Source organism: Mirounga angustirostris, unplaced genomic scaffold (assembly GCF_029215605.1).
Source record: "Mirounga angustirostris isolate CCGP_5_RB_7025 unplaced genomic scaffold, mMirAng1.0.hap1 SCAF_9, whole genome shotgun sequence".
Classification (NCBI taxonomy): Eukaryota; Metazoa; Chordata; class Mammalia; order Carnivora; family Phocidae; genus Mirounga; species Mirounga angustirostris.
The window spans coordinates 24,264,152-24,289,319 of NW_026991717.1; the positions used below are offsets into that span (position 1 = coordinate 24,264,152).

A 25,168-nucleotide genomic window follows, 5' to 3' on the forward strand; every position below is an offset into this window, starting at 1 on the left:
AAAACAAAACAAAACAAAAACCAGAATGACCTGTTCCAAGAGTTGTAAACGGAGGTTTGGAGAAAGAGATGAGACAGAACAGGCAGGGAGGACTGATGTCATTTTTACCTCTGTGCACTTAGAAGAAACTGAGAAATTGTCATGTGCGAAAAGCTCTAATAACATCTTTGGGCTTTAGGGTGGTACTATTTAAGTGCTAAATTGTGCTTATTTTGGAGAAAGGTAGATGGATATAAGGAAACTGCTGCAGGTATGCAAACAAATTTTGAGTGGCAACCACATGGCCATCTACTTTGTTACCTGTAGTGGATGAACAGCTGAATGAAAAACATAGCTTTCCTTGGGTATTTAACATCAATGGAATAGGAATTCAGATAAATTAATAGGCAATTAAGTTGTGAATAGTGACAGGGCTGGGGACACTACCCCAAAATATGGCACCTTGGCATATTATTTTAACTGAAGGAATTTGAGAAAGTTACTGAAAGGGCTTGCTAACCTTCTTCCCTGAAGCAAGTGCTAAGACACTTCAGTGTGAGGTGCCTTCCCCATACTCGGAGGAAAGGAGGAAAGGAACATCCTTAACTCCTAAGACAGAGAGACACCAAGAGGAATCTGAATGAATAGGCCTTGTTAAATTTCCTCCAGTTTACTATACTTAGCCCTTACCCTTTCGTCCTATCACATTTTCATATGACTTTCTGCTCTTACCAAACCTTGTGTAAAAACATTCAGGTTTAATGTTCCTGTGGGTCCTCTCATTTCATTATGAAGGCTCCCATATCATGTAAAACTTAAATTAATGTGTACACTTTTCTCTTGTTAATCTGGCTTTTGTTACAGTCCCAGTGAGGAATCTAGAATGGTAAAAAGAAAAACTTTTTTTTTTCCTCTCCTATAGTAGAAAAGCTGTGATTTGGATTGTGCCCAGTACTGGAGGATTTCAGAGGTTATATGAGACTGTAGTTTAGATTTAAGTGGTCAGGGAAGGCTCCCTGGAGGAAGCAAATGATGACTAGAGACATAAAATGTAGGTAGTAGAAACTCAAGGAAAATAGAACAGGGAAGTCAAAAATAGGATTTCCATTCTGGGTAGGAAATAGGGTATGAACAGATGACAAAATATTTGAGGTACCACAAGCAGAAAATATTTCATCTACCTGAATCAAGAGGAACATACATGCAGGGTCTAAGTTTTGAAAATGTTTAATGACACTTCAATTGTCATTGTATGCTGTTCTTATATTCATTAGCTACATTTGACATCTTCTCAATAGGAATGTTGCTCATGTGCCTATAAATTGAAAATCTTGTTTTCTTATTATCTGAAAATTTACTAATTCACACCCTTGGTTTTAGAAAGAGTCTGTGCAGGCAAAAGGATAAAGGGTTTGGCAGAGAGAGAAAAAAAATCCTGAAGTCCAAGGAGAAGCTCATGAGGAATTATGGTTTACGACTCACACCATTCTCTTCATCCACTTAGACTTTCCTGTGTGAGATCCCAAATCAGTCCGTGAATATTCCATGCATAAGTTATTTGCATGCCTTTATTGCTCATGTTTCAGGAATAGAAACTTTGTTTCATATATAGGATTCAGGATTGCAGCGCCATCTGGCATCAAGACAATGAGAGAACAAAGTCCATCTCATTGAAAAGCTCACAGTATGTTGTTATCAGCAGCTGCTGGGGATAATGCAGAGTTGTGATGGGAGGGATCAAGTCTCAAAAGGCTAAAAGGAGAAAAAGTCCTAACAAGGAAAAGATGAGCCCAAACACCAAAGATAACTGCATTCATTTGAGTAGGAATCTGTTTTTTAAATCTTATTTCAAAACTGAAACATAATGGTATGTTTTGCCTCCAGGGAAACAACACAACTCAGAATTATTTGCAGTAAAAACACAGAGAAGCCTGGCTCCGTATCTACTTTTTGACGCCACTTTCTGCAGTTGACTATTGTTCAGGCTGGTGTGAAGCCGTATTAGGTTGATGGATTTCATTTACAAACATGGACTTCAGGAGTGTGTTTCCATGGGCACATATATAGTTCGTATTTTATTGTAAAACCTGTTCACAGTTGTGTTTGTCCTGTGTCAAATTCATCCTTCCCTAAACGTGTGTGTGTGTGTCCTTTTCCTCTTCAATTGCAAGGTGGTTCATAAGATAAATGTAATCTCACAGCCTAAATCCTTGGTAGGTTTTTTAAAAAAGTATTCCAATGTGACTGAGAAAAAATTATCACTTTATATCCACCTTGTTGGAGTTTCTCTAAGTGTATCATAGTCTCACTTTCCTTGATTTGCTACTTTTTCATCTGAAGGAGTCCAGTTACTAATTTTGAATTTCCTATTCTTCTAACAACTAAAGTTTTATCAGCATTTTTCCCCCTCAGGTACCTGATGTCTTTACTTCATCCATTTGTTTTCTATAGTTCTTTGAAATCATTGTCATATGATCGAAATTATATAACAATATAATTAACTTACAGAGCATTTCACATTTTAAAACAGGATAAAACGGTCTTGAAATCTGTGGTTTCCTGATAACATGTTGGTACATATTGAGTTTTGGTTTATAATGCTTTTATGGAAGATTGAATTTTATGTTAAGTCAATTTTTAATTTTCTGCATTAATCTGAAAATCTTACTTCTGGACCATCTGCAGGGTAGCAGGAAACCAGAAACAATGCAGCTGTTGTCCTGAAGCCTAGGGGCTGGGAATTTGTCACTCCAGGTTCCATCATCATGCCAGGCCTGGCACTATGTCCAGCAGAAAACACACAGCTGTTCTGCCCTGCTGGGTCTCCCCAGTGCACCAGGGAAGGTCAAGTGAATGGCAGAAAGGACAGTGGCCCACATGGGATGATCCGGTGAGCTTCTGCACTGCATGGGGGTGCGGGGCCCCATGTGACTTCCTTCTGGCTCCTGGCCTCTGTCTTCCTGGCTTCTGTGGGATTCTTCCATTAGGGGAATTTCCATCAGTAGTTTGCTCCATGGGGAAAAAGACCACCTAGGAAGGTGGGGGAAAGGAGGGGGTATTCTTGTGCTTTGATTTTAGAATTTATGCATATAGAGTAATTAGCAGTTACTCAGAAAAATAATGTGGTGTTTTATGTCCATAGACTTTTTGTTTTATAATTGTTGTTTGTAAAACGTCACATAAGCATTTATAATGTTTTTATTTCTCTTTAATTTCATTGGTCTGAATTTTCAAATACTTTTAAAATTATATGCAAGCTATTATGCTTCATTCATTTATGTAAATGGGAATGCCATTTTAATAAAGTGAAATTTTAGGTTTTGTCTTGCATTCTTTGGCAATTTCCGTTAAAAAAAATCAAATTACCTGAAGAACATTTGCTTGATTGGGACAAAATTTCAGTCGAGTTTCAAGATTTATGTTAAAAATAACGAAATTTTGACTTTTAAAACTGTTCGTACGTTGACAGTTTTTTGCGTGTTCTGCAAAGTTTTGAAATAAGTAAAATTGTTTTCTAAGTAGCTACTGAACTTTATTTTCACCCCTACTGAATCCATCGTTGCTCCCTTTCTTTCCTCTCACCGGCTTGCACTGGGGCTCACTTTTCTGCCTCAACTTTATTGTCCATTGGATCCATTTCCCGCTGGTCTCCACTTTCTGGTTTCAATGTATATTACAAAAATATAGCATAAATGTATATCTGTTGCATTCCACAATTTAACAAGTCAATTCTCCAAACTACTCCAAAAAATAGGATTCCTTACTTCCTTTATTCTTATTTGGAAGTTGACTTATATTTTATAATTCTATTAAATTTTTATTATGTATTTTTTTTTAAGATTTTATTTATTTGACAGAGAGAGAGACAGTGAGAGAGGGAACACAAGCAGGGGGAGTGGGAGAGGGAGAAGCAGGCTTCCCGCGGAGCAGGGAGCCCAATGTGGGGCTGGATCCCAGGACCCTGGGATCACGACCTGAGCTGAAGGCAGACGCTTAATGACTGAGCCACCCAGGCGCCCCTTATTATGTATTTTTTAATGTAATGGTAGAAAATATTAGGACTGTAGAAAAGCTAAGGGGAGGCAGAGAATAATTCCAACATAACTCCTCAACTATGTCCAGTCTTTTTTTAATAATCAATCTTTATTGATTTTTATTAATTTAATCAAATTTCTATTAAATGTTTAAAAATTAAATTGAAAAAATAAAGTCAAAATTTCACCATTTTGACTTTTTTTCTTAAGGAGGAATGTGTGCTAACGTAATTGAAAGAATAGTCAAAAATAGGGAATAAAATCCACCTCATCCTTCTGAGTTGTGCGGTTACACAACGTTGCATTTTGGTTTCTTTCTATTCGGATATCCACTTAAGAAATACCACCATTGTATGCTTCTGTATGTGTTTCACTGTATACACGTATACGTATTATATAGATCATGTTAATACTAAATTTAGCCAGTAGCAGCATTTATTTGTTCAGTATGTAATATACACCAAGATTGAAATTTTAATTAAGAACGAATTTTTGAAGGTCCCAAATTTCTGAAAAAATGGGAAATAACGAAATAAAGGAAAACTTCCTTTGACATAATATGGTGTCCTTTTTTTTTTTCACTGATTCAATTCCTCTGAATCAAACACTTCTGAAACGGACATATGTTTCATCGTGGGATTACACCGTCCTAATTATTTAAAACTAGTAATTTTGGAGCATCCTGAAGGCATGAACTTAAGTAATTTCGAAGTATGTTTTTCAGACCAGTGTTGCCGATCTTGAAAACTAAAATCATTAAAAAGCTATATTATTATTTAAAATTATTATATTAAAAGATAATATAAGGTTTCTCTAGAGGTTCCGTGCCTACTAAGCCCTTGCCCCGCGCGCGCCCCGTTTTCTGCAGACCGTCCCAGGACCACATCCGGGAAAGGAGCCGGGCCCGCCAGCACGGCCCCGCCCCCATCCCGCGGCACTGTGGGAAGGTGACGTGGTCGACGGAGGCCCGCAGGGGTCAATCCTGCCTGCTTCTGTGTTCTTCCCCTGCCTGTTTTCGTTCTGCGGCCCTGGGAAACCTATCAGTTTCATATTTGAGTTATTGGGTGCTTTCGTTTTTATGTTCAGGATGTATGTAGGTTTTTAAAACATGAATTTGCAGCTACAGTCTTAGAAATGTACCCTATATAATACACACTTTAAATGATCTGATTTTCCCCATTTATCTTTTACCTTCTTCCTTTAGTTCTGCCTTTACAAATGTGTCCTGAAGAGAGCTTTGGATTTTATACGGAACAATATGAAAATATTTTTGCATTAATTCTGTGGCTACAGAAATCATCTGTGAGCAAATTTGCTTGTGTCCGTTCCTTTCAAAACAATTATCTTGTGTTGTTTTTAACATATTTGTCAAAACGTTTGAGATATTTTTCAGTAAGTGATGGTAGAGTTAATTTTGTTTTTATTTTAATGAGACCCCTATTATAAAAAAATATTCAGAGTTTTAATTCCATCACTCTATCACTTTTCTCTGAAGTCTGTCTGCTCACATAGGGCAGAGTCAAGGGCTTAGAGCAAATTTGCCACAGTGCCACTTACTTTATCTTAAAAGATTGTGGATTTTGTACAATATATCAGTATATTGTTTATTTCAGTTTTGTGTGTGTCTGCATGCAGGAAATCAAGTGTGTTGTTGTTGTTTAACAATCTCTATGCTCAACATGAGGCTTAATTTCACAGCCCCGAGATCAAGAGTTGCACAGTCTAGTCTGAGCCAGCCAGGCACCCTGGAAATCAAGTTTTTTATAAAATGTTCCATCTTTCCCATCTGTATCTCCCCTTTCCAAGGGACAACAACGCATATTATTGCATTATTTTCTGACTGATATACTTGTATTTTGAACAGTGTGTTACAGCTTTTCTCTTTGTAATTCTCAACTTCGGTGTATGTGAAGCTGTCTTAGAATTTCCTGCCCCTTTAACCAGTCACTGAAGGTACTTTCTGTGAGTAGAAATCTTCTATGTCTCTAGCTTCTCACTCCTTACCCTCTACTTACATATATGCCCTGTCAAGTTCACCACCTCCTCTATCTGTTAGAGATGCTTAGAAAGATTTTCTTAACTTAATTTCAGAAACATTTTTGGGGCGCCTGGGTGGCACAGTCGGTTAAGCGGCCAACTCTTGATTTCGGCTCATGTTGTGATCTCAGGGTCATAAGTTCAAGCCCTATGTGGGGCTCTGCACTCAGTATGAAGTGTGTTTGAGTTTCTCATTCTCCCTCTGCTCCTCCCACTCATGCTCTCTCTCTCTCAAGTAAATAAATGAATCTTTAAAAAAAAAAGAAACGTTTTTCATATCAATAAAGCAATTATCATTTCAATTATAATATTGTGCAATTATAAATATAATGTTTGGATATTTTATTTTTTCCAGTGGTTCTGCTTGACTCTGCTATATCCCTCTGGCAAAGGCAATTGTCCTCCTACTTGAGTGTGTATCAGCATAATCTGAAGGCTTATTAAGACATAGAGTGAGGGTGCCTGGGTGGCTCAGTTGGTTGGGCGGCTGCCTTCGGCTCGGGTCATGATCCTGGAGTCCCGGGATCGAGTCCCACATCCGGCTCCCTGCTCAAAGCGGGGAGTCTGCTTCTCCCTCTAACCCTCCCCCCTCTCATGTTCTCTCTGTCTCATTCTCTCTCTCAAATAAATAAATAAAATCTTAAAAAAAAAAAAAAAAGACATAGAGTGAAACCCCCACCCAGGTTTCTAATTCACTAGGTCTGGTTTGGGGCCTGAGAATTTGTTTTTAACAAGTGCCAGGGTTGATCTGAGGACCACACTCTGAGAGAAGTAATAGTGCAACCAGTGAGTGAGACTGGGGTTCACTGACAGGGATAGAGAAAATCACTGAAATGTACCAAGTCAGAGTACAGAACTGAAGCTTAGTTTAATATGTAAATGAGTGCTTTACATACTCAAACTCCATCAAGGCAGATGTGGGAGGGGGGTTAATCATAAACTCAACTCTGGAGGGAAAGGACTTATTCAAGATCCCACAGCAGTTTAGTTAAAATTAGGATTCTATCTAGATATGTCTCCCTGACAAGTACAACCTTAAGTAGGATGCTAAATCCTTGTTACTCTAAGTGAGGTTTGCGAATGAGCACCATTGGCATCAGCTGGAGTCTTGTTAGAAATGCAAATCTCAGCTCTCACCCCAGATCTACTGAATCAGAATCCATATGGTCTCCAGTGATTCCAAAGCTCCTTATACTTTGAAAAGCACTGGACTAGGCTCTCCTCCAAATCTTAAGTCCCTGAAGCAGAGCTCAGCTCAGAGAGCATTTAGATAGCTAATGCTTTGTGGTTATGTTTTAAGTCAGTTGCTGTTTAAGATTTGTTTGGGAGAGTTACCCAGGTGTGGCACCCTTCCAACTAGGGACTTAATGAGCATGCCGTAGAGGTACATTATAAACCTTTCCATCTCAGAAGAGCTTCTAACTGACGGAGCAGAGATATCCACAAGTTGCCTGGTGCGGACACTCACAAATTCTGGGATTAGCATAGATCTAAAGACAGTTAAAATATTCCAACTGTAATGCTCTTCTGACAGGATTGCCTTAGTGCAAGACTGGATGGGATCCAAAGTCAGTGGAACTGGAAATCCAAGTTCAGCTTTGTGAAGGTTTCTGATGCAGCCATGTTTAAGAAGATTGACATTAGCAGGTGAACAGAGTTTGCCCTGAGGCTTATTTGGGGGAATTAATAGGGAAGCAGGTGGATGCTTTTATATGCTTGAAAAACAGGGATCCTAGAGTAGTTGTAGCCACTCCCAGAATGTATTGTTGCAGAGTAAGCTGGGAATCATGTCTATTTGCACTCAAGAATGAGTTTGTCTTCTATTAGTCTAAGGAGATCCCAACTAATTTTCCAGGTAAGGGAGTGGAAGTAACAGTGATGTAGAATCTTAAGGAAGATCCCTGGGTTTCTCATAACCATTGGGTATCCCTTCTCAATCTTTTGGTTTTTTGCAGGGTGGGGAGGAGCAATTACAGCTTTTATTGAAGATCTTCATATACTATTAAACAGAAAAAAAGTGAAATAAATGCAAAGCAAGACTTTTCAGCAAAACTTCTCTGATACTTCTTATTTTGAGGACTGAAAAATTTTCAAGCCTGCTTAGGACATATTTGTTAAAGGATTAACAACTGTGATCCAGGGAGGGTAAATTTTTCCCCCGTAAAATTATTTATCACCTTCTTTCTCCATCCCTTCCCAAACTTGATGTCTTCTTCCAATGGAGATGAATCTGCCATGTGGTCTTTACAGTTTTATCCCTCGAGATTACATATTTAAGTTATAGAGTTTATAGTTTACTCTTAAATGCATATTTTTTTGTTTTTTTCCCACTTACTATAGGCATACCTCAAGTTATTGTGCTTCACAGACATTGCATTTTTTAAGTTTATTTTATTTTTAGTAATCTCTGCATCCAACATGGGGCTCAAACTCACAACCCCAAGCTCAAGAGTTTCATGCTCTTCCCACTGAGCCAGCCAGGAGCCCCAAACATTGCATTTTTTACAGTATGAAGATTTGTGACAACCCTGCATCAAGCAACTGTACCCATGCCGTTTTTCCAACAGCACTTGCTTACTCCATGTCTCTGTCACATCCATAAAATTTAAAACTTTAAATTTTTTGTTACAATGATCTAGGACAGTGATTATGACTCACCAAAAGCTAAGATGATGGTTAGCATTTTTTAGCAATATTTTTCTAAATTAAGGTATATACCTTTTTTAGACATAATGCTATTGCACACTTAAACTACAGTATAGTGTACACATAACTTTTATATGTACTGGAAAACCAAAAAATTCATTTGACTCACTTTATTGTGGTAGTTACTTTGTTGCGGTAGTCTGGAACTAAACCCACATCTCCAAAGTAAGGCTGTTAAGTTTTCAACATTTATCTATGTTGTATGTAGCTCCAATTTTTCATTTTCATCTCTAGACAGTATTCTATCATTATCAATATCACCACTATATATCTAATACCAACAATTATGCATATCTGTGTACATAGTGATATTAAATATATCTATATATGTATGAATGATGCCATTTTATATGATATATAAATAAATCCCAAAGTAGATGGGGCCCTTCTGTACCTGATGATTTTTTGGGTCCTGTGTAGTGTTCAGTTATCACCAACATTGCTGCCATGAACTTCTAAATGTGTGTATCCTCAGACCCTTAGACTTAAAAGTAAGACTAGACAAGACCCTTACACTCAGCCATGTGAAAACTGATAAATGACTATTGTCAATAGATTTGTGCATATCTAGCAGGAGGTTTGGGTGCAGACTGAGGGAAGAGACTTGTGGTTTAGCTGTAGTTATTTTCTTACTATTTAAATTCAAATTTCATTAACTAGTTCTAATTCTTTATTGGACTGTGAACACAATAAGGCAAAATCCCACATGATTATTTTCTTTGTTGACTTAAATAGAATTGTGTATGAAGGCTTGTACTGAAGTTATTCAGAGTTGAGGCAGGAAAAGCTAAAATTTCAGCTTTTTTTTTTTTTCCTATGCCACCTAGTGCATCATACATGTGTTACTAAGTTTATAAAGGGCTCCTGGGAGAAAGGACATTTTCAGTGCTTGATATCAATCACAGGTAAAGCATCTATATACCTACTGATTGTGTAATTCTTTGATTCTCAAAATTAGGATTACAAGGCTTCCTTATGTACCCCCCACTCTCTACCGCCTCAACACTCCCCTTTCTCTGCTATCATTTTCTGCCAGTGTTCTATTCCATGAAGTTTTCAATATTGTCCTCTTGGAGTCTTCCTTTGTGTATTAATTTTCCCAAATTATTTAGAAGGAGGGCTGAGAGAGGGAAGGGGATGGAAACTGCAATCCAGGTGAAAGTGATGGTGGCTCAAAACATGACAAACCAAATGTGGCAAAATATTTAGAATTAGTGAGCCTAGGTAAAGGGTAAATGTGAATTCTTTTTAATATTGTTGCAATTTCTATATAGGTAAGTTTGCTTCAAAATAAACTTAAAAATAGCATGAATATACTCATTTCTTTAAAATTAAAAAAAAACCAAACAAACAGGGGACACCTGGGTGGTTCAGTCGGTTAAGCATCTGCCTTCAGCTCAGGTCATAATCGCAGGGTCCTGGGATCGAGTCCAGGATCGGGCTCCCTGCTCAGCAGATAGCCTGCTTCTCCCTCTCCCTCTGCCTTCCGCTCCCCCTGCTTGTGCTCTCTCTCTCTCTCTCTCTGACAAATAAATTCTTGAAAAAAAGGGGAGGATGCCTGTGTGGCTCAACTGGTTAAAACAAAACAAAAAAACTGTTTATGTATGTGTTTACTTACATACACATAGAATTCCTCCAGAAGTATACACAGACACTGATAACACAAGTGACCTTTCTGTCTTGACATAAGACACCATGAGAGCATGGTGAAGGAAGAGGGCTCCAGGTAGAGTGTCTGTATAATTATCATCCAAAATAGCACACTCCTGAGAGAAAGAAGGAACTATTCATTATTATGCCAGGACAGCAGTTGTAAAATGAGTCTTCACCAGGAAAATGGGGATATATGGTCATCGGGCATGGAAGGCAGACTTTACATGGTATGTCATTTTGTACATTTTGATCTTTCAACATGTGACTATATTAGCCACTCAAATTCATAAATAAAAAAGTAGGCATAGGGGAAAGGTGTTTAGAAAATAAGGTCTCAGTGCTACTAATATTGCTTTTATGTCCTTTCAAATAAAAATATATAGATATAGGGGCACCTGGGTGGCTCAGTCGTTAAGCGTCTGCCTTTGGCTCAGGTCATGATCCCAGGGTCCTGGGATGAAGCCCCGCATCGGGCTCCCTGCTCTGTGGGAAGCCTGCTTCTCCCTCTCCCACTCCCTCTGCTTGTGTTGCCTCTCTCGCTGTGTCTCTCTCTGTCAAATAAATAAATAAAATCTTAAAAAAAAAGACATATAGATATAGCTATGTATATAACTATATGATTATATGTAGTTGTATATAAATATGATAGTCCCCAGTTTACAATGGTTTGACATTATATTTCAGCTTTACAATGGTGTGAATGCAATACTCATTTAGAAGAAATCATACTTCAAAATTTTTTATAGTATAATTTGCATTTTATTTTTTTTCCTGGAACAGTTTTCCTTCAGTCTTTAAGGACTCAGCTCCTTAAATGGGTTTTGGTGGAGGTGGTGGGGCAGCACCCACGGATCTAAATTGGGGTGGTGGTATTCAGTCCTTCCATGTTTCACCAGAGCAACTCCTAACCACTTTGCTGTGAATGGCACAGCTCACACAGTAATGGACTTTCATACACAGCTTGGGAAACACATAGGCATCAAAGACCCTCATTTTGGAAATGTTCCCGATGGCGGTGGCCTCTACTATGTTCCCAATAACGAACTTCTCAATGGCCTTATCCTTAGGCATACAATGGTTGCAGATGGTGCAGAGAATGGGCAGCAAGTGGCCCTTTTTGGCACAGTCATGGTTCCTTCTTTCTGTGGGCATCTTGGAAGCAAGAACCTGAGAGCAGTACTTCAAATTTTATTTTTGATCTTTTCCCAGTCTAGTGATACGAGGCATGATACTCTCATGATGCAGGACAGTGGCTGGGAGCCATAGCTACCAGTCAGCCATGCAGTCTGGACCCATGCAACCATTCTGTTTTTCATTTTCTGTACAGTACTCAATAAGTTACACGGGATATTCAACACTTTGTTGTAAAATAGGCTTTGCATTAGGTGATTTTTCCCAACTGTTGGCTAATATAAGTGTTCTGAACATGTTTAAGGTAAGCTAGGTTAAGCTATGATGTTTGGTAGGTTAGGTGTCTTAAACATTACAATATTTTCAGCTCAGCTTTATCAGGACATAACCCCAATATAAGTTGAGGAAGATCTGTGTATAGATATATAGATATATAAACCTGCATGTGTGCATGTATTTTTCCATGTGTTTATAATGATACTTTCAATCCCAATCTAGTCACACAGGTTTGGTTTGCCTTCCTCCATTCCCTATTTGCATTGCCTTTTCCACATGGATAGCCCTCTTTCCCAGAATCTTCTTCCCTGTTTTGGCTTCTCTCCTCTTTTTTCCCCTCCGTTTTCATCTCCTGTTGCCCTTCCTTCCCATTGGTTGAAAGACCAGAGGTGCACAATGCAGGCATCATAGGTTTAACATCAAACTTTAAAAAATGTCACAGAAAATGCAGTTTTCTGGAAAGTGAAAGGGGCTTGGTTTAGGGGGATGAAGAATACTTGCTAGCACCCAGGGTCTGAAGTGACCTTGGCTCAGGGAAGCTGCAGGAACCCTGTCAGGTGAGTGTCCCCTCATGAGGGTGGTAGCTTATCTGCCTGAGCCTTGGGTGACAGAAGAAGCCCAGAGTCCTGTGCCAAGGCCCCAACAACCTTCCATGGGGCTGCCACACAGTTTCCCATAAAAGGCATATGTGCATTTTTTTCCAAGCTGGATCCAACATTTCCTGTGGAATAGTGAACATGAGGTCAGAGTCCATGTGATACTTTTTGTGTCAACAACCAGTCTCTGCAACAGGAGAAAAATTCATGTTTTTCAAGTTAAATGGATAAAGGAGGTAATATGGAGGTAATAACAATGTTATATTGTTTTATTTAAGAGGGCAAAGGACATTTTATAAATATTTTTCTTTCATTCTGCCCATGTCCTTTGTTTGTTTGTTTTTAAATAGATTTTTTTTTAAGATTTTATTTATTGGGGTGCCAAGGTGGCTCAGTTGTTAAGCGTCTGCCTTTGGCTCAGGTCATGATCTCATGGTTCTGGGATCGAGCCCAGCATCGGGCTCCCTGCTCAGCGGGAGGCCTGCTTCTCCCTCTCCCATTCCCACTGCTTCTGTTCCCTCTCGCTGTGTCTCTCTGTCAAATAAAGTCTCAAAAAAAAAAGTTATTTATTTATTTGACAGAGCACAAGCAGGGGAGTGGCAGGCAGAGAGAGAAGCAGGCTGTCCCAGCTGAGCCACCCAGGTGCCCTATGTCCTTAGTTTAAATTCTCAGAAGATAGATCACCATCTCCAGAAATTTCTGAGTCGTCCTGTTCCATCTATACATTATCAGAAATGAAGGTTTCTTTTAGTTTTTTATTTTTTTAGGATTTTATTTATTAGCACAAGCACAGTGTGGGGGAGGGGTAGAGGGAGAGGGAGAAGCCGACTCCCCGCTGAACAAGGAGCTAGAAGGACTTGGGAGCTCCATCCCAGGACCCCAAGATCATGACCTGAGCAGAAGGCAGCCACTTAGCCGACTGAGCCACCCAGGTGTCCCGGAAATGAAATTTTTTTTAAAAGATTTATTTATTTTGAGAGAGAGAGATCACAAGCAGAGGGGCAGAAGGAGGAGAGAGAATCCTAAGCGGACTCTGCTCTGAGTGTGGAGCCTGACTCGGGGCTCGATCTCATGACCTTAAGATCGGGACCTGAGCTGAAACCAAGAGTTGGATGCCTAATGGACTGTGCTACCCAGGTGCTCCAGAAATGAATTTTTTTCTTAAAGTTTCTATTTAAATTCCAGTTAACGCAGTGTAATATTAGTTTTAGGTGTACAATATAATGATTCAATGCTTCCATACAACACCTGGTGTTCATTACAACAAGGGGGTACATGTATCCCTTTGAATTAGTATGTTTGTATCCTTTGGATAAATACCTAGTAGTGCAATTGCTGGATTATAGGGTAGCTCTATTTTTAGCCTTTTGAGGAATCTCTGAACTGTTTTCCTGAGTGGATATAATCAGTTTGGATTCCCAGGAACAAATAGTACAGACAGTTCCCCTCTCTCTGAATCCTTGCTAACACCTGTTGTTTCTTGTTTTTTATTTTAGCCATTCCGACAGGTGTGAGGTGATAGCTCTTTGTAGTTTTCATGTGCATTTTCCTCATGATGAGTGATGTTGAGCATCTTTTGATCTGTTAGAGAGATACATATATGTATGTATATACTAATCTATGTAGTATTATAATTCCTAAATATAAAAGAGTTGAGCCATAAATGGAACTTAAATGCATTAAAACCTGCTGAAATTTAAATGGAAAATATTACATTAGCAACATTATAAATTAAAGAATATTCCAAAGAATATTGCATGAAGTAAAGTACATTATTTTATAATGATTAAGCCTAGAATATTTTTTTAAAGATTTTATTTATTTATTTGACAGAGAAACACAGCGAGAGAGGGAACATAAGCAGAGGGCATGGGAGAGGGAGAAGCAGGCTTCCCGCGGAGCAGGGAGCCCAATGCGGGGCTCAATCCCAGGCCCCCGGGAAGGGCTCAATCCCAGGACCCCTGGACCAGGTCCTGAGCCGAAGGCAGGCGCTTAATGACTGAGACACCCAGGCGCCCCAAGCCTAGAATATTTTTACTTGCATTTTTGTCCATACAGTTTAAAACTCTAAAGCACTGACTGAATGAGAGAAGATCATTTTAAAATAATTTAAAATAAATAATAGATTGTGGCATATGCCTTTTATTTAAGATTTTATTTATTTATTTATTTATTTATTTATTTATTTGACAGAGAAAGAGAGTGCACACAAGCTGGGGGAGCAGCAGAGGGAGAAGCAGGTTCTCCGCTGAGCAGGGACCCCAATGCGGGGCTCGCTCCCAGGACTCTGGGATCATGACTTGAGAGGGAGGATGTTTAACCAGCTAAGCCACCCAGACACCCTTAAGATTTCATTTTTTAAGTGATGTCTACACCCAACATGGGCTTGAGTTTCCAACCCAGAGATCAAGAGTCACATGCTCTACTGACTCAGCTAGCCAGGTGCCCCTGTGGCATGTTGCATTTTAATGATAAAAGGAAGATGGCGTATTGCTTTGATTTGCAAATATGTTCTTTGTCCAAGTAGTCCTCAGTGCTTCCATTATCCTTGAATGACTAGATTCTTTAAGTACTTTGTGAAAAAGAGACCATCCTTTCACTGATGGAATGTTTTCAATCTTATCTGGGTAGGATCTTCTGGATGTCTCCAGGCAATTCCATTAAGTGGCTAAAAGGAATCACTAGTTTTGACATGGACCATGTGTAGCATCTAATCTATTTATATGAATCTGTAACATTTCACGCAGTGCTGTCAGTTATGCAGTTGATTTTTTTTAAGTTTGTTTACTTATTTTTTAATAATCTCTACACCCACCATGGGACTTGAACCCCTGACTCCAAGATCAAGAGTTTCATACTCTTCCATTTGATCCAGCCAGGTGCTCCTACGCAGTTGATTTCTTGAATTTTTTTTTCTCTTTAACACTTCTGTCAGGTGGAGGAAAATGGTCTTCAGGATACCCAAGGTAATCAAGAGTTTCTCCTACTCTTTTAATCATTTTTTTAAAGTAGGCTGTATGCCCAAAAAGGGGCTTGAACCTGTGACCCTGAAATTAATAGTCACATGCTCTACTGACTAAGCCGTCAGATGCCCCTCTTTTAAATATTTTTTATTTTCAGCTTATTGAAAGTTCTCAATTAAGAAAATGTCACGCTTCAATTCATTGTGTAGTACATTAAGAGATTGCACTATCTGTTGCTATTTATCCAACCCTTTGTTCTCTTTCCAAGTCTTCCTTTTTCATTCTTTGACTAAATGGTAGACAGTACCCTTGGGGCACCTGGGTGGCTCAGTTGTTAAGCGTCTGCCTTCGGTTCAGGTCATGGTCCCAGGGTCCTGGGATTGAGCCCCACATCAGGCTCCCTGCTCAGGGGGAAGCCTGCTTCTCCCTCTCCCACTCCCTCTGCTTGTGTTCCCTCTCTCGCTGTGTCTCTGTCAAATAAATAAAATCTTTAAAAATAAATAAATAAATAAATAAATAATAAATAAATAAATAAATAAATAAATGGTAGACAGTACCCTTCAAAATCATGTCTTAATTTTTGGAACTCTTCCTTATGTTACCAGAACTACTTTATTCAGTGGAATTATTTCAGGAGTTTCTGTCATTAACTGAGTTCAGTGGTCAGACATTTCACCTGTATAACTAATAATGATGATTGAGCCTTTGAATCAGTGACCCTCTCTATAAACAAGTGATAATTTATTCTAATATTCCTTCCTATCATTTCATGTTCTTTCATATTCCTTTTATTTTTTAAGTAATCTCTACACCCAACATGGGGCTCGAACCACAACCCTGAGATCAAGAGTCATGTGCTCCACCAACTGAGCTAGCCAGGCACCCCTCTTCACAGTCTTTAGTAAATTCTTCTTAAGCATCTTAACATCTTCCACACCTGTAGTACTGTCTGGTCTAATTCTTGCTGATTCACTGGCATGTGCTTGTGATTTTCTTAGCCTTATGATAATAATGGGAAAAAAAAAGGTGTGGGAACATAGGCAAGTCACTTAAATTGCCTGTGTATCAGTTTCCTTACTCTTTTCAGAGAATGTGCTAGAAAATAAGCTCAGACAAAAAACCATGTTTGGAGTACTTGACGGGAAGCCCACAAGTTAACCAGTTCTTTCAGTTCCCCACCCCTTTGACTTTCTCTCCTGACCAGTGGAGTTCTGAAGCTGGTGTTGGTGTGGGAGATGAAGGAGAGTGGTACTCACGGGGGCTGAATGTTGGGTATTATATTCTCCGGCACTCAATTACAATGTGTGGGGAATTTTTTCCCACATCATCAAGCAACTCACGGGCACTAGCTGAGTGACGTATAATTCAACTCCATTTTGACACCATCTCCCCAGAGACAGCATCAGAGTCCACAGGTTAAGGATTCAGACCCAAAAGACTGCCCCTTAATTCATATGCCAGTTGCCAACTCCAGGTTGTCCCCTGTGCTTCGGACCAACTGGCTATATATCAGATTCCTATGACCTCCTCCTTGGGTTGGATTCATTTGCTAGATTGACTCACAGGACTCTAGTTTATTCACTAGATTGCCAGTTTATTACAAAGGATATAAAGTATAGGAATCAACAGCCAGATGAAAAGATACATATGGGCCGTCTGGGTGGCTCAGTCGTTGAGCGTCTGCCTTCAGCTCGGGTCATGATCCCAGGATCCTGGGATCGAGCCCCGCATCGGGCTTCCTGCTCCGTGGGAGGCCTGCTTCTCCCTCTCCCACTCCCCCTGCTTGTGTTCCCTCTCTTGCTGTGTCTCTCTCTGTCAAATAAATAAATTAAAAAAAAAAAAAGATACATATCGTCCCTAACAAAGGGACTTGTTTATCCATGGAGTTTGGGCCCAGCACAATGGCACACGGAAGCATTGTTTTAACAGCCTGGAGGCTCTCCTAACCCTATCCTTGTGGGGTTTTATGGAGCTTTTATTACATAGGAGTGATTGATTAAATCATTGGCTATTGGAAATTGATTCCATCTTCAGCCTGTCTCCCCTCCCCCAACATTAGGGAGATGGGACTGAAAATTCCAACCTTTAAGAAAAAAAAAAAAGATTTTATTTATTTGGCAGAGAGAGACACAGCGAGAGAGGGAACACAAGTGGGGGAGTGGGAGAGGGAGAAGCAGACTTCCCGCAGAGCAGGGAGCCCGATGCGGGGCTTGATCCCAGTACCCGGGGATCATGACCCGAGCCTAAGGCAGATGCTTAATGACTGAGCCACCCAGGCACCCCAGATTCCAACCTTCTTATCACATGATCCTCCTGGCATCCAAACCAGCCCCCATCCTTCCGGGCCTTCCAGTGTTACCTCATTAACATCACAGAAGGTATTTTTATCAATCTTGTCACAGGAAATTCCAAGAATTTTAGGAGCTCTGTGACAGAAAGGGGGATGAAGATCAACTATGTATTTCTTTATTTTTTAAGATTTTATTTATTTATTTACTTATTTGACAGCGCACAAGCAGGGGCAGAGGGAGAAGCAGACTCCCCGCTGAGCAGGGAGCCCGATGTGGGGCTATATCCCAGGACCCTGGAATCATGACCTGAGCTAAAGGCAGACATTTAACCAACTGAGCCACCCAAGCGCCCCAACTATATATTTCTTATTCTAAATCACAGTATCACAGGTAGCTAGTTCCAGAGATAAGGCTCTCACCTTTGGGGCTGGAGCTCCATATTCTGTGAGCCAGGTTGCTAGCAAGTTTCAATCATTATGGTACTCTCCCCAGCTCATCTGTTAGTACCATTGAGCCACTGCTGCTTGGATTCCTTAGTTTTGCCTGGCGACACCCCTCTCCTAAGTGTACTATACTAAACTTAGTCCCTGTCTCATTAGCAATGATGTCACAGATACCAAATGATTTCCATTTTATTTCAGTTTTCTTCTTCTTTTTTTTTTTTAAGTATAATGTGTTTCCCAGCAGTGAGAGTCATTAGTTATATAATAGTGATTGAAAATACACTTTTTGCCAGCCCATTTGTGGAATTGTTGGTACAATGTCTATGGCTCTTGTGGGGAGCTGATTTGGAAAAGAGAGAAGGTAAGCAATCAGCCTGCTGTCCATGAGAGGACAGTGAGCAAAGTACAGCCATGTTTGGGAATGTAGAGTTTGGGACCCTAGCAGAGGGTAGCCAGGTAGGGATTCTTAGGGGAGACAATGATTGGGTTAGGGTTCCAGGGTATATAAAGGGTTGGATTTGATGGAAGTTCACAGACCAGGAAATTAATCACTTGGAGATACTGCCAAAAAAGAAAATGATCTGCCTCACAAACATGGAGCGAGATTGGAGAGGCAGGATATGGGGTTTAATGGTTTTACAGGCCCCATAGAATGGAGGGGGGGCACATGACACACACTGAAGGATTTCCACTGGGGTAGTTCCCTGGGAATGCATGGAGAAATCTGTAGGATAACTGGAAAAACAAGGAATGGGATCATAGGCACACATCTGGAACCGACTTAAACTCTATTAATTTATATCATTGGTCAGTAAAGTACAACTTATGGCCAAATCCAGATTGCTACCTGTATGTATGTGGCATGTAGCTAAAAGTTATTTTTGTGTTTTCAAGTAGTTGAGAAAAATTTTAAAAAAATATATGATTTCTTCAAATTTCAGTGTCCATAAGTAGAATTTTATTGGAGTACAGTTATGTCCATTTATTTACACATTGTCTATGGCTCTTTTGCACTAAAGAGTGCAAAGTAGTTGCTACAGAGAATTACGGTTTTTAAAGCCTAAAATATTTACTGTCTGGCTCTTTACAGAAAAGGGTTGCAGACCTCTGATTAATCCAATTAAATTGTTGTGGAATCCTCAGTGTGGGGGCAGGCATTCAGTTACTTGTGTGTATGTTGTGGGAGATCACAAGTTAGGAAGATAAGACCCCTTTTATCTTAGAGATGACATTCTGGTGGAAGAGAGATTTTGTTTAATTGGTGGGTTTATTTGAAATTCAGGTAGAAGTACTGGAATAAGGAATGTGCTTTGTGTTAAGGTGTCTCTACCTCCAAAAGCCTCCTGAGAGAGGCTTCCTGCAGTTTTTACTGTCCAAACTGATGCAAGGATGGAGACAAAGAGGTTCTGGGCTAGAGGCAAGAGTCTGACCTGAGATTTAGATGTGACAGGACCATGAAGGAATGGGGAGTGTTTCTTGAGTGTGAAGTGGGAAGTGTTTTGAGGACAGTATTGGGAAGAGAGAGGAGTCATGAAAGGTTTCAAGGGGAGTGACACGTGCCAAGTCATTTGGACTGGAGATTGCGTTGCTCTAAACATGTCATCTCTAGCATGTGTTGTCTGTTTGGAACAAATGCAATCAAGGGAAATTTCAAACAAGAGATCTTTCAGACCATGGGAATCTGAAAAGTTGCCCACAAATAAGGTTAAGTATCAGAAGGTCATTCCTGCTTTTGGGAAAAGTGAACTGTAGATGTTCATTTTTTGCATTATTTATATTATTTCTCCATTTTGCACCCTTCCTGCTCCTTCCCACTGAAAATTATCATGGGTATCCTGTGAATTGTGTAATAATGAGTCTTCTGTTAAAACATATACTTATTTATATTCCTTGATTTTGCTTAAAACTTGTCTCTAAGAATCAGGGATAGCTTAACATGACCTTTATCATCAAGAGTTGGGAGGCCAAGTTTTATGTCATATTAACTTTCAGGGAGCCCAGATTCCTGGTATCTGGTAAGAATGGTGTGGGGGTTGCGAACCAGAATCTCAGTGGTAGGGGAGTCAGATTTGAGCATAGCATAGGTATGGATCAATGGACTAATGACGGTTGAGGCCAGGGGATGGGGACCAAAAAAAATTTTAACTTATTTTTAATAATCAACAGAATTAATTGATTATTAAAAATAATAGTTGATAAAAATAAATATGTTTTACTAGTAACTTAAAAAGTAATTAGTAAAAGCAAAACAGTTTCCCTGGACATGGATAATATACTGACATTTTTTAGTACTTCTTTTTTTTTTTTTTTTTTTTTTGACAGAGAGAGACCCAGCGAGAGAGGGAGCACAAGCAGGGGGAGTGGGAGAGGGAGAAGCAGGTTTCCTGTGAAGCAGGGAGCCCAATGTGGGGCTCGATCCCAGGACCCTGGGACCATGACCAGAGCCAAAGGCAGATGCTTAACGACTGAGCCACCCAGGCGCCCCACATTTTTTAGTACTTTAAAATTTGCATCTGGGGGCGCCTGGGTGGCTCAGTTGGTTAAGCGACTGCCTTCAGCTCAGGTCATGATCCTGGAGTCCCGGGATTGAGTCCCGCATCGGGCTCCCTGCTCGGCAGGGAGCCTGCTTCTCCCTCTGACCCTCCCCCCTCTCGTGTGCTCTCGTCTCTCTCGTTCTCTCTGTCTCAAATAAATAAAAAAAAAAAAAAAAAAAAAAATCTTAAAAAAAAAAAAAAATTTGCATCTGGACTTGATTTTCAGGAATCTAGTATTTGCTTATTTGTCATAATACTTTGCATAACAAATCTGTGTGTGTGTGTGTGTGTGTTCAAATGCATATTACATAAAATTTACCATCTTAACCATTTTTAAGTGTACAACTCAGTGGCATTCAGTGTGTCACATTACTTTGCGATCATCAACCATACATCTTCAGAACTCTTTTCATCTTGCAAAACTGAAACTCTGTACCCATTAAATAACAATTCCCCATTCCTCCTTATCCCCAGCCCCTGGGGATGACTATTCTATTTTCTGTCTCTTTGAATTTGACTAGTCTAGATACTTCATATAAGTGGAATCATATAATATTTGTCCTTTGCTGTCTGGCATATTTCACTGACATAAGGTCTTCAAGATTCATCCATGTTGTAGCATGAGTCAGAATTTTCTTCCTTTATAAAACTGAATAATATTCTGTTGCATGTGTATACTACATACACGTGCGACATACGGTAATTCTGTTTTTTTGTTTTTAGGAAACACTGTTTCCCATAGCAGATGTACCATTTTACATTTCTAACAGCAAAGCACAAGGGTTCTAATTTCTCTATATCCTTGCCAATACTTGTTATTCTGTTTTTGTTATTTTGTTTAATGTAATAGCCACTCTAATGGGTATAAAGTGGTATCTCATTGTATACTGACTTTTTACTGATTGGTTTATATTCTTTGGAGAAATGTTTATTCCAGTCCTTTGCCCATTTCTTAACCAGGTTATTTTGGTGGTGGTGGTGGTTGTTGAGTTGTAGGAATTCTTATATATTGTGGATATTATCCACTTATCAGATATATGATTTGCAAACATTTCACCCATTCTGCAGCTTGTTTTTTTTCCACACTACTGATACACAGAGGTTTTAAATTTTGGTGTACTTTCATTTAATCTATTTTTTGTTTGTTTCCTTTGCTTTTGGTGTCATCAAAGAAATCATTGACAAATCTATTGTCATGAAGCATTTCTCTATGAGATTTATAATTTTAGCTCTTAAGTTTAGATCTTTGATCCAAATTCATTGTTTTACATGTGGATATTCAACTTTCCGAGCACTGTGTGTTGAACAGACTGTCTTTTCCCCCATTAAATGGTCTTTGTATTCTTGTTAAAATCATTTGACCTATAGGCAAAAGTTTATTTCTGGACTCTATTCCATTGGTCTATGTGTTTTGCATTTTTTTTAAAAATATTTTTTAGGCTTTACATTTCAAAGTTAGCATTTCTAGTAGAGCTTTTAAGAATAAATACAATGAGGAAGATTTTATTTTATTTATTTTTTTTAAAATTATCTCTAGATCACTGTTTTTTTGTTGTTGTTGTTTTGTTTTCTTTTGTTTGTTTTTAAAGAATTTATTTACTTGACAGAGAGAGACACAGCAAGAAAGGGAACACAAGCAGGGGAAGTGGGAGAGGGAGAAGCAGGCTTCCTGCGGAGCATGGAGCCAGATGTAGGGCTCCATCCCAGGACCCTGGGATCATGACCTGAGCGGAAGGCAGATGCTTAACGCCTGAGCCACCCAGGCGCCCCTGAGGAAAATTTTAAATCACACTATTCTGACTAGGAATCCCTGATTACTTTCGTGATATAGGCCATGTGACTAGGATACAGATCAGCAAAACTTTTTTCTAAAGGGCCAGTTTATTAAGGACAGAGAGATTTACTTTTAGAAATTGACTCATGTAATTATGGAGGCTGACAAGTCCAAAATCTGCAAGGGTAGCCTGGTAGACTGGAGACACAGAAGAGTTGCATACTTAAATCCAAAACCAGGCTGGAGACAAAATTTCCTCTTTCTTAGGAAACCTCAGTCTGTTCTCTCTCAAGACCTTCAATTAATCGGATAAGACCCACCCACATTAAGGGGGTTAATACACTTTACTAAAGGTGTATTTAGATGTTGATCTCCTCCAAAAAACACCTTCTCAATTGCATACAGGCTGATGTTTGACCAAATATATGGGTGCTGTGGCCCAGGCAAGTTGACATATAAAATTACCATCATAAATTCATCTCTTGTCAACTTGGCACTCATATATTTCCTTAAACCATACTAATCTCCAGGGGCGCCTAGGTGGCTCAGTCAGTTAAGTGTCTGCTTTGGGCTCAGGTCATGATCAACGGGTCCTGGGATTAAGTCCCCCAACAGAGGGCTCCCTGCTCAGCAGGGATTCTGCTTTTCCCTCTCCCTCTACCCATCCCCCTGACTCATGTTCTCACTCTCTCAAATAAATACTCTTGGGGTGCCTTTGGCTCAGGTCATGATCTCAGGGTCCTGGGATCAAGCCCCGCATCAGGCTCCCTGCTCAGTGGGGAGTCTGCTTCTCTCTCTCCCTCTGCCCCTCCATCCTGTTTGTGTTCTCTCTCTCTATCTCAAATAAGTAAATAAAATCTTTTAAAAAAATCAAATAAATAATAATCTTAAGAAAAAAAGATCCTCTCTCTCCCTCTACCCCTCCCTCCCAAAAAACCCAAACATACTTAATCTCCACATAAAGATATTAACAATGTCCTACTTTTGCCTAACATGATACAACTATTTTTTTTTAAGATTTTATTTATTTATTTGACAGAGATAGAGAGCACAAGCAGGGGGAGGGGGAGAGGGAGAAGCAGGCTCCCCACTGAGCAGGGAGCCTGATGCAGGGCTCGATCCCAGGACCCCGAGATCATGACCTGAGCTGAAGGCAGCCGCTTAACCAACTGAGCCACACAGGCGCCCCCATGATACAACTATTTTGAGTAAAACTAAAAACTCACTAACTCTTTCCCCAGAAAAGGATACAAAGTCTTTAGGGGATCTTAACTTTTTTCCTTGCTATCCTGTAACTGAAATACTATGATGTAAAGTTAATGGTATCTAAATAAAACATAAGCCCACACAACTACCCAAACATATAACAAAATGAAAAGAAATACATATTACTCTTACAGTCCTCCTTCCTTTGGTTTCAGCTGGTATTTATAACTACCGTCTTCTACTACCCATTCTGTATCCCCTTTGCCTTCAGCAAGCATCTCAGCTGGTTGTGGTTCTTTACCTGGTGGTATAACCAAACCTTCATTTCTAAAGAGTCTGGACCATGAGTAGTCTTTCTTTGTTGTTGTAGGTTTTTATTGGCTTTAATTATAGGATATAGTAATACTAAGTGTTGTCCTAAGGGATATCCTACAGTCCAAACATCCTCTTCCTTATTCTCTTGTGGTTAGTAGTCCAATTTTCCATTGGTAATTAGGAGCAGTCACCCAGGCCAACACAGTGGCTCCTTTATTTGTTGTTTTGGAGACATAAGGATCCCCAAATGGCTGGGTAACAGTCTTAACTTCCAGTTCAGTGGAATCACTCTTTGTCTTCTTTTTGAAGTATCTGTCTTCCTTCTTTTTTTTTTTTTTTAAAGATTTTATTTATTTATTTGAGAGTGAGCAAGGGAGAACACAAGTGGGGGGAGAAGCAGAGGGAGATGGAGCAGCAGGCTCCTCACTGATGCAGGACTCGATCCCAGAACCCTAGGATCATGACCTGAGCTGAAGGCAGACACTTAACCAACTGAGCCACCGAGACATCCCAGTATCCTTCCCTTTGGAATAAAAATCTCTAGGCCAGAAAAGCATAGGTCATAGGGACAGGAAGTAAAAACTTTGCTAGTAGGTCACTAGGATTAATAAGGAATGGTGCCGCTCCCATTTCTACCCTTTAATTACTGGACCCATGAATCTTGACTGTCTGAGAAACTGTACCATATTGAATGCAGATTCATGGTATATACATCCTCCTGGAAAATCCATGCCGAGCCCTGCAAGATATTGCCACTAGCTGGCACCACTTCTGAGTATTTCAAAGGCTGTTATACCATTCTATCAAGCCAGCAGCTTTAGGATGGTGGGAAACATGGTAAGATGAGTGAATTCCAACCATTGCTGTACTTCATTTTCTGTTGTTGGGGAGGAAAAAGTTTTCCTCACCCTTCTAGGGTCTCTGGTTGGATCTGAATATTTTTTAAAGATTTTATTTATTTGGGGCACCTGGGTGGCTCAGTTGTTAAGCGTCTGCCTATGGACTTGTAGAATATCATATCCACTGACATGTGTTGCTTCTGATCAAGGAACCCACTTCACAGTGATGTGGTTCAGGACCTGGTACCCCCAAGTATGTCACCTTAGCATATTGAATATTGAAAATGAAGGAGTTTGAGAAAAAACAGAATCAGGAAGTTCACTCATACTCCACCCCCCATCTCCCCCTTCTTCCCTAAAACAGTCCATAAAACCCACATGTGAAAGTATC

At 39.7% G+C, this 25,168-nt stretch overlaps 1 protein-coding gene across 1 annotated transcript; it reads right to left on the reverse strand.

Moving 5' to 3' along the window:
• Window positions 1-11,282: 11,282 nt before the first annotated feature.
• Window positions 11,283-11,561, reverse strand: LOC123862279 (small ribosomal subunit protein eS26-like). Its single transcript, XM_045901862.1, has one exon. The coding sequence runs from the start codon at window positions 11,559-11,561 to the stop codon at window positions 11,283-11,285; it is 279 nt and encodes a 92-aa protein (XP_045757818.1).
• Between the last annotated feature and the right edge of the window lie 13,607 nt (window positions 11,562-25,168).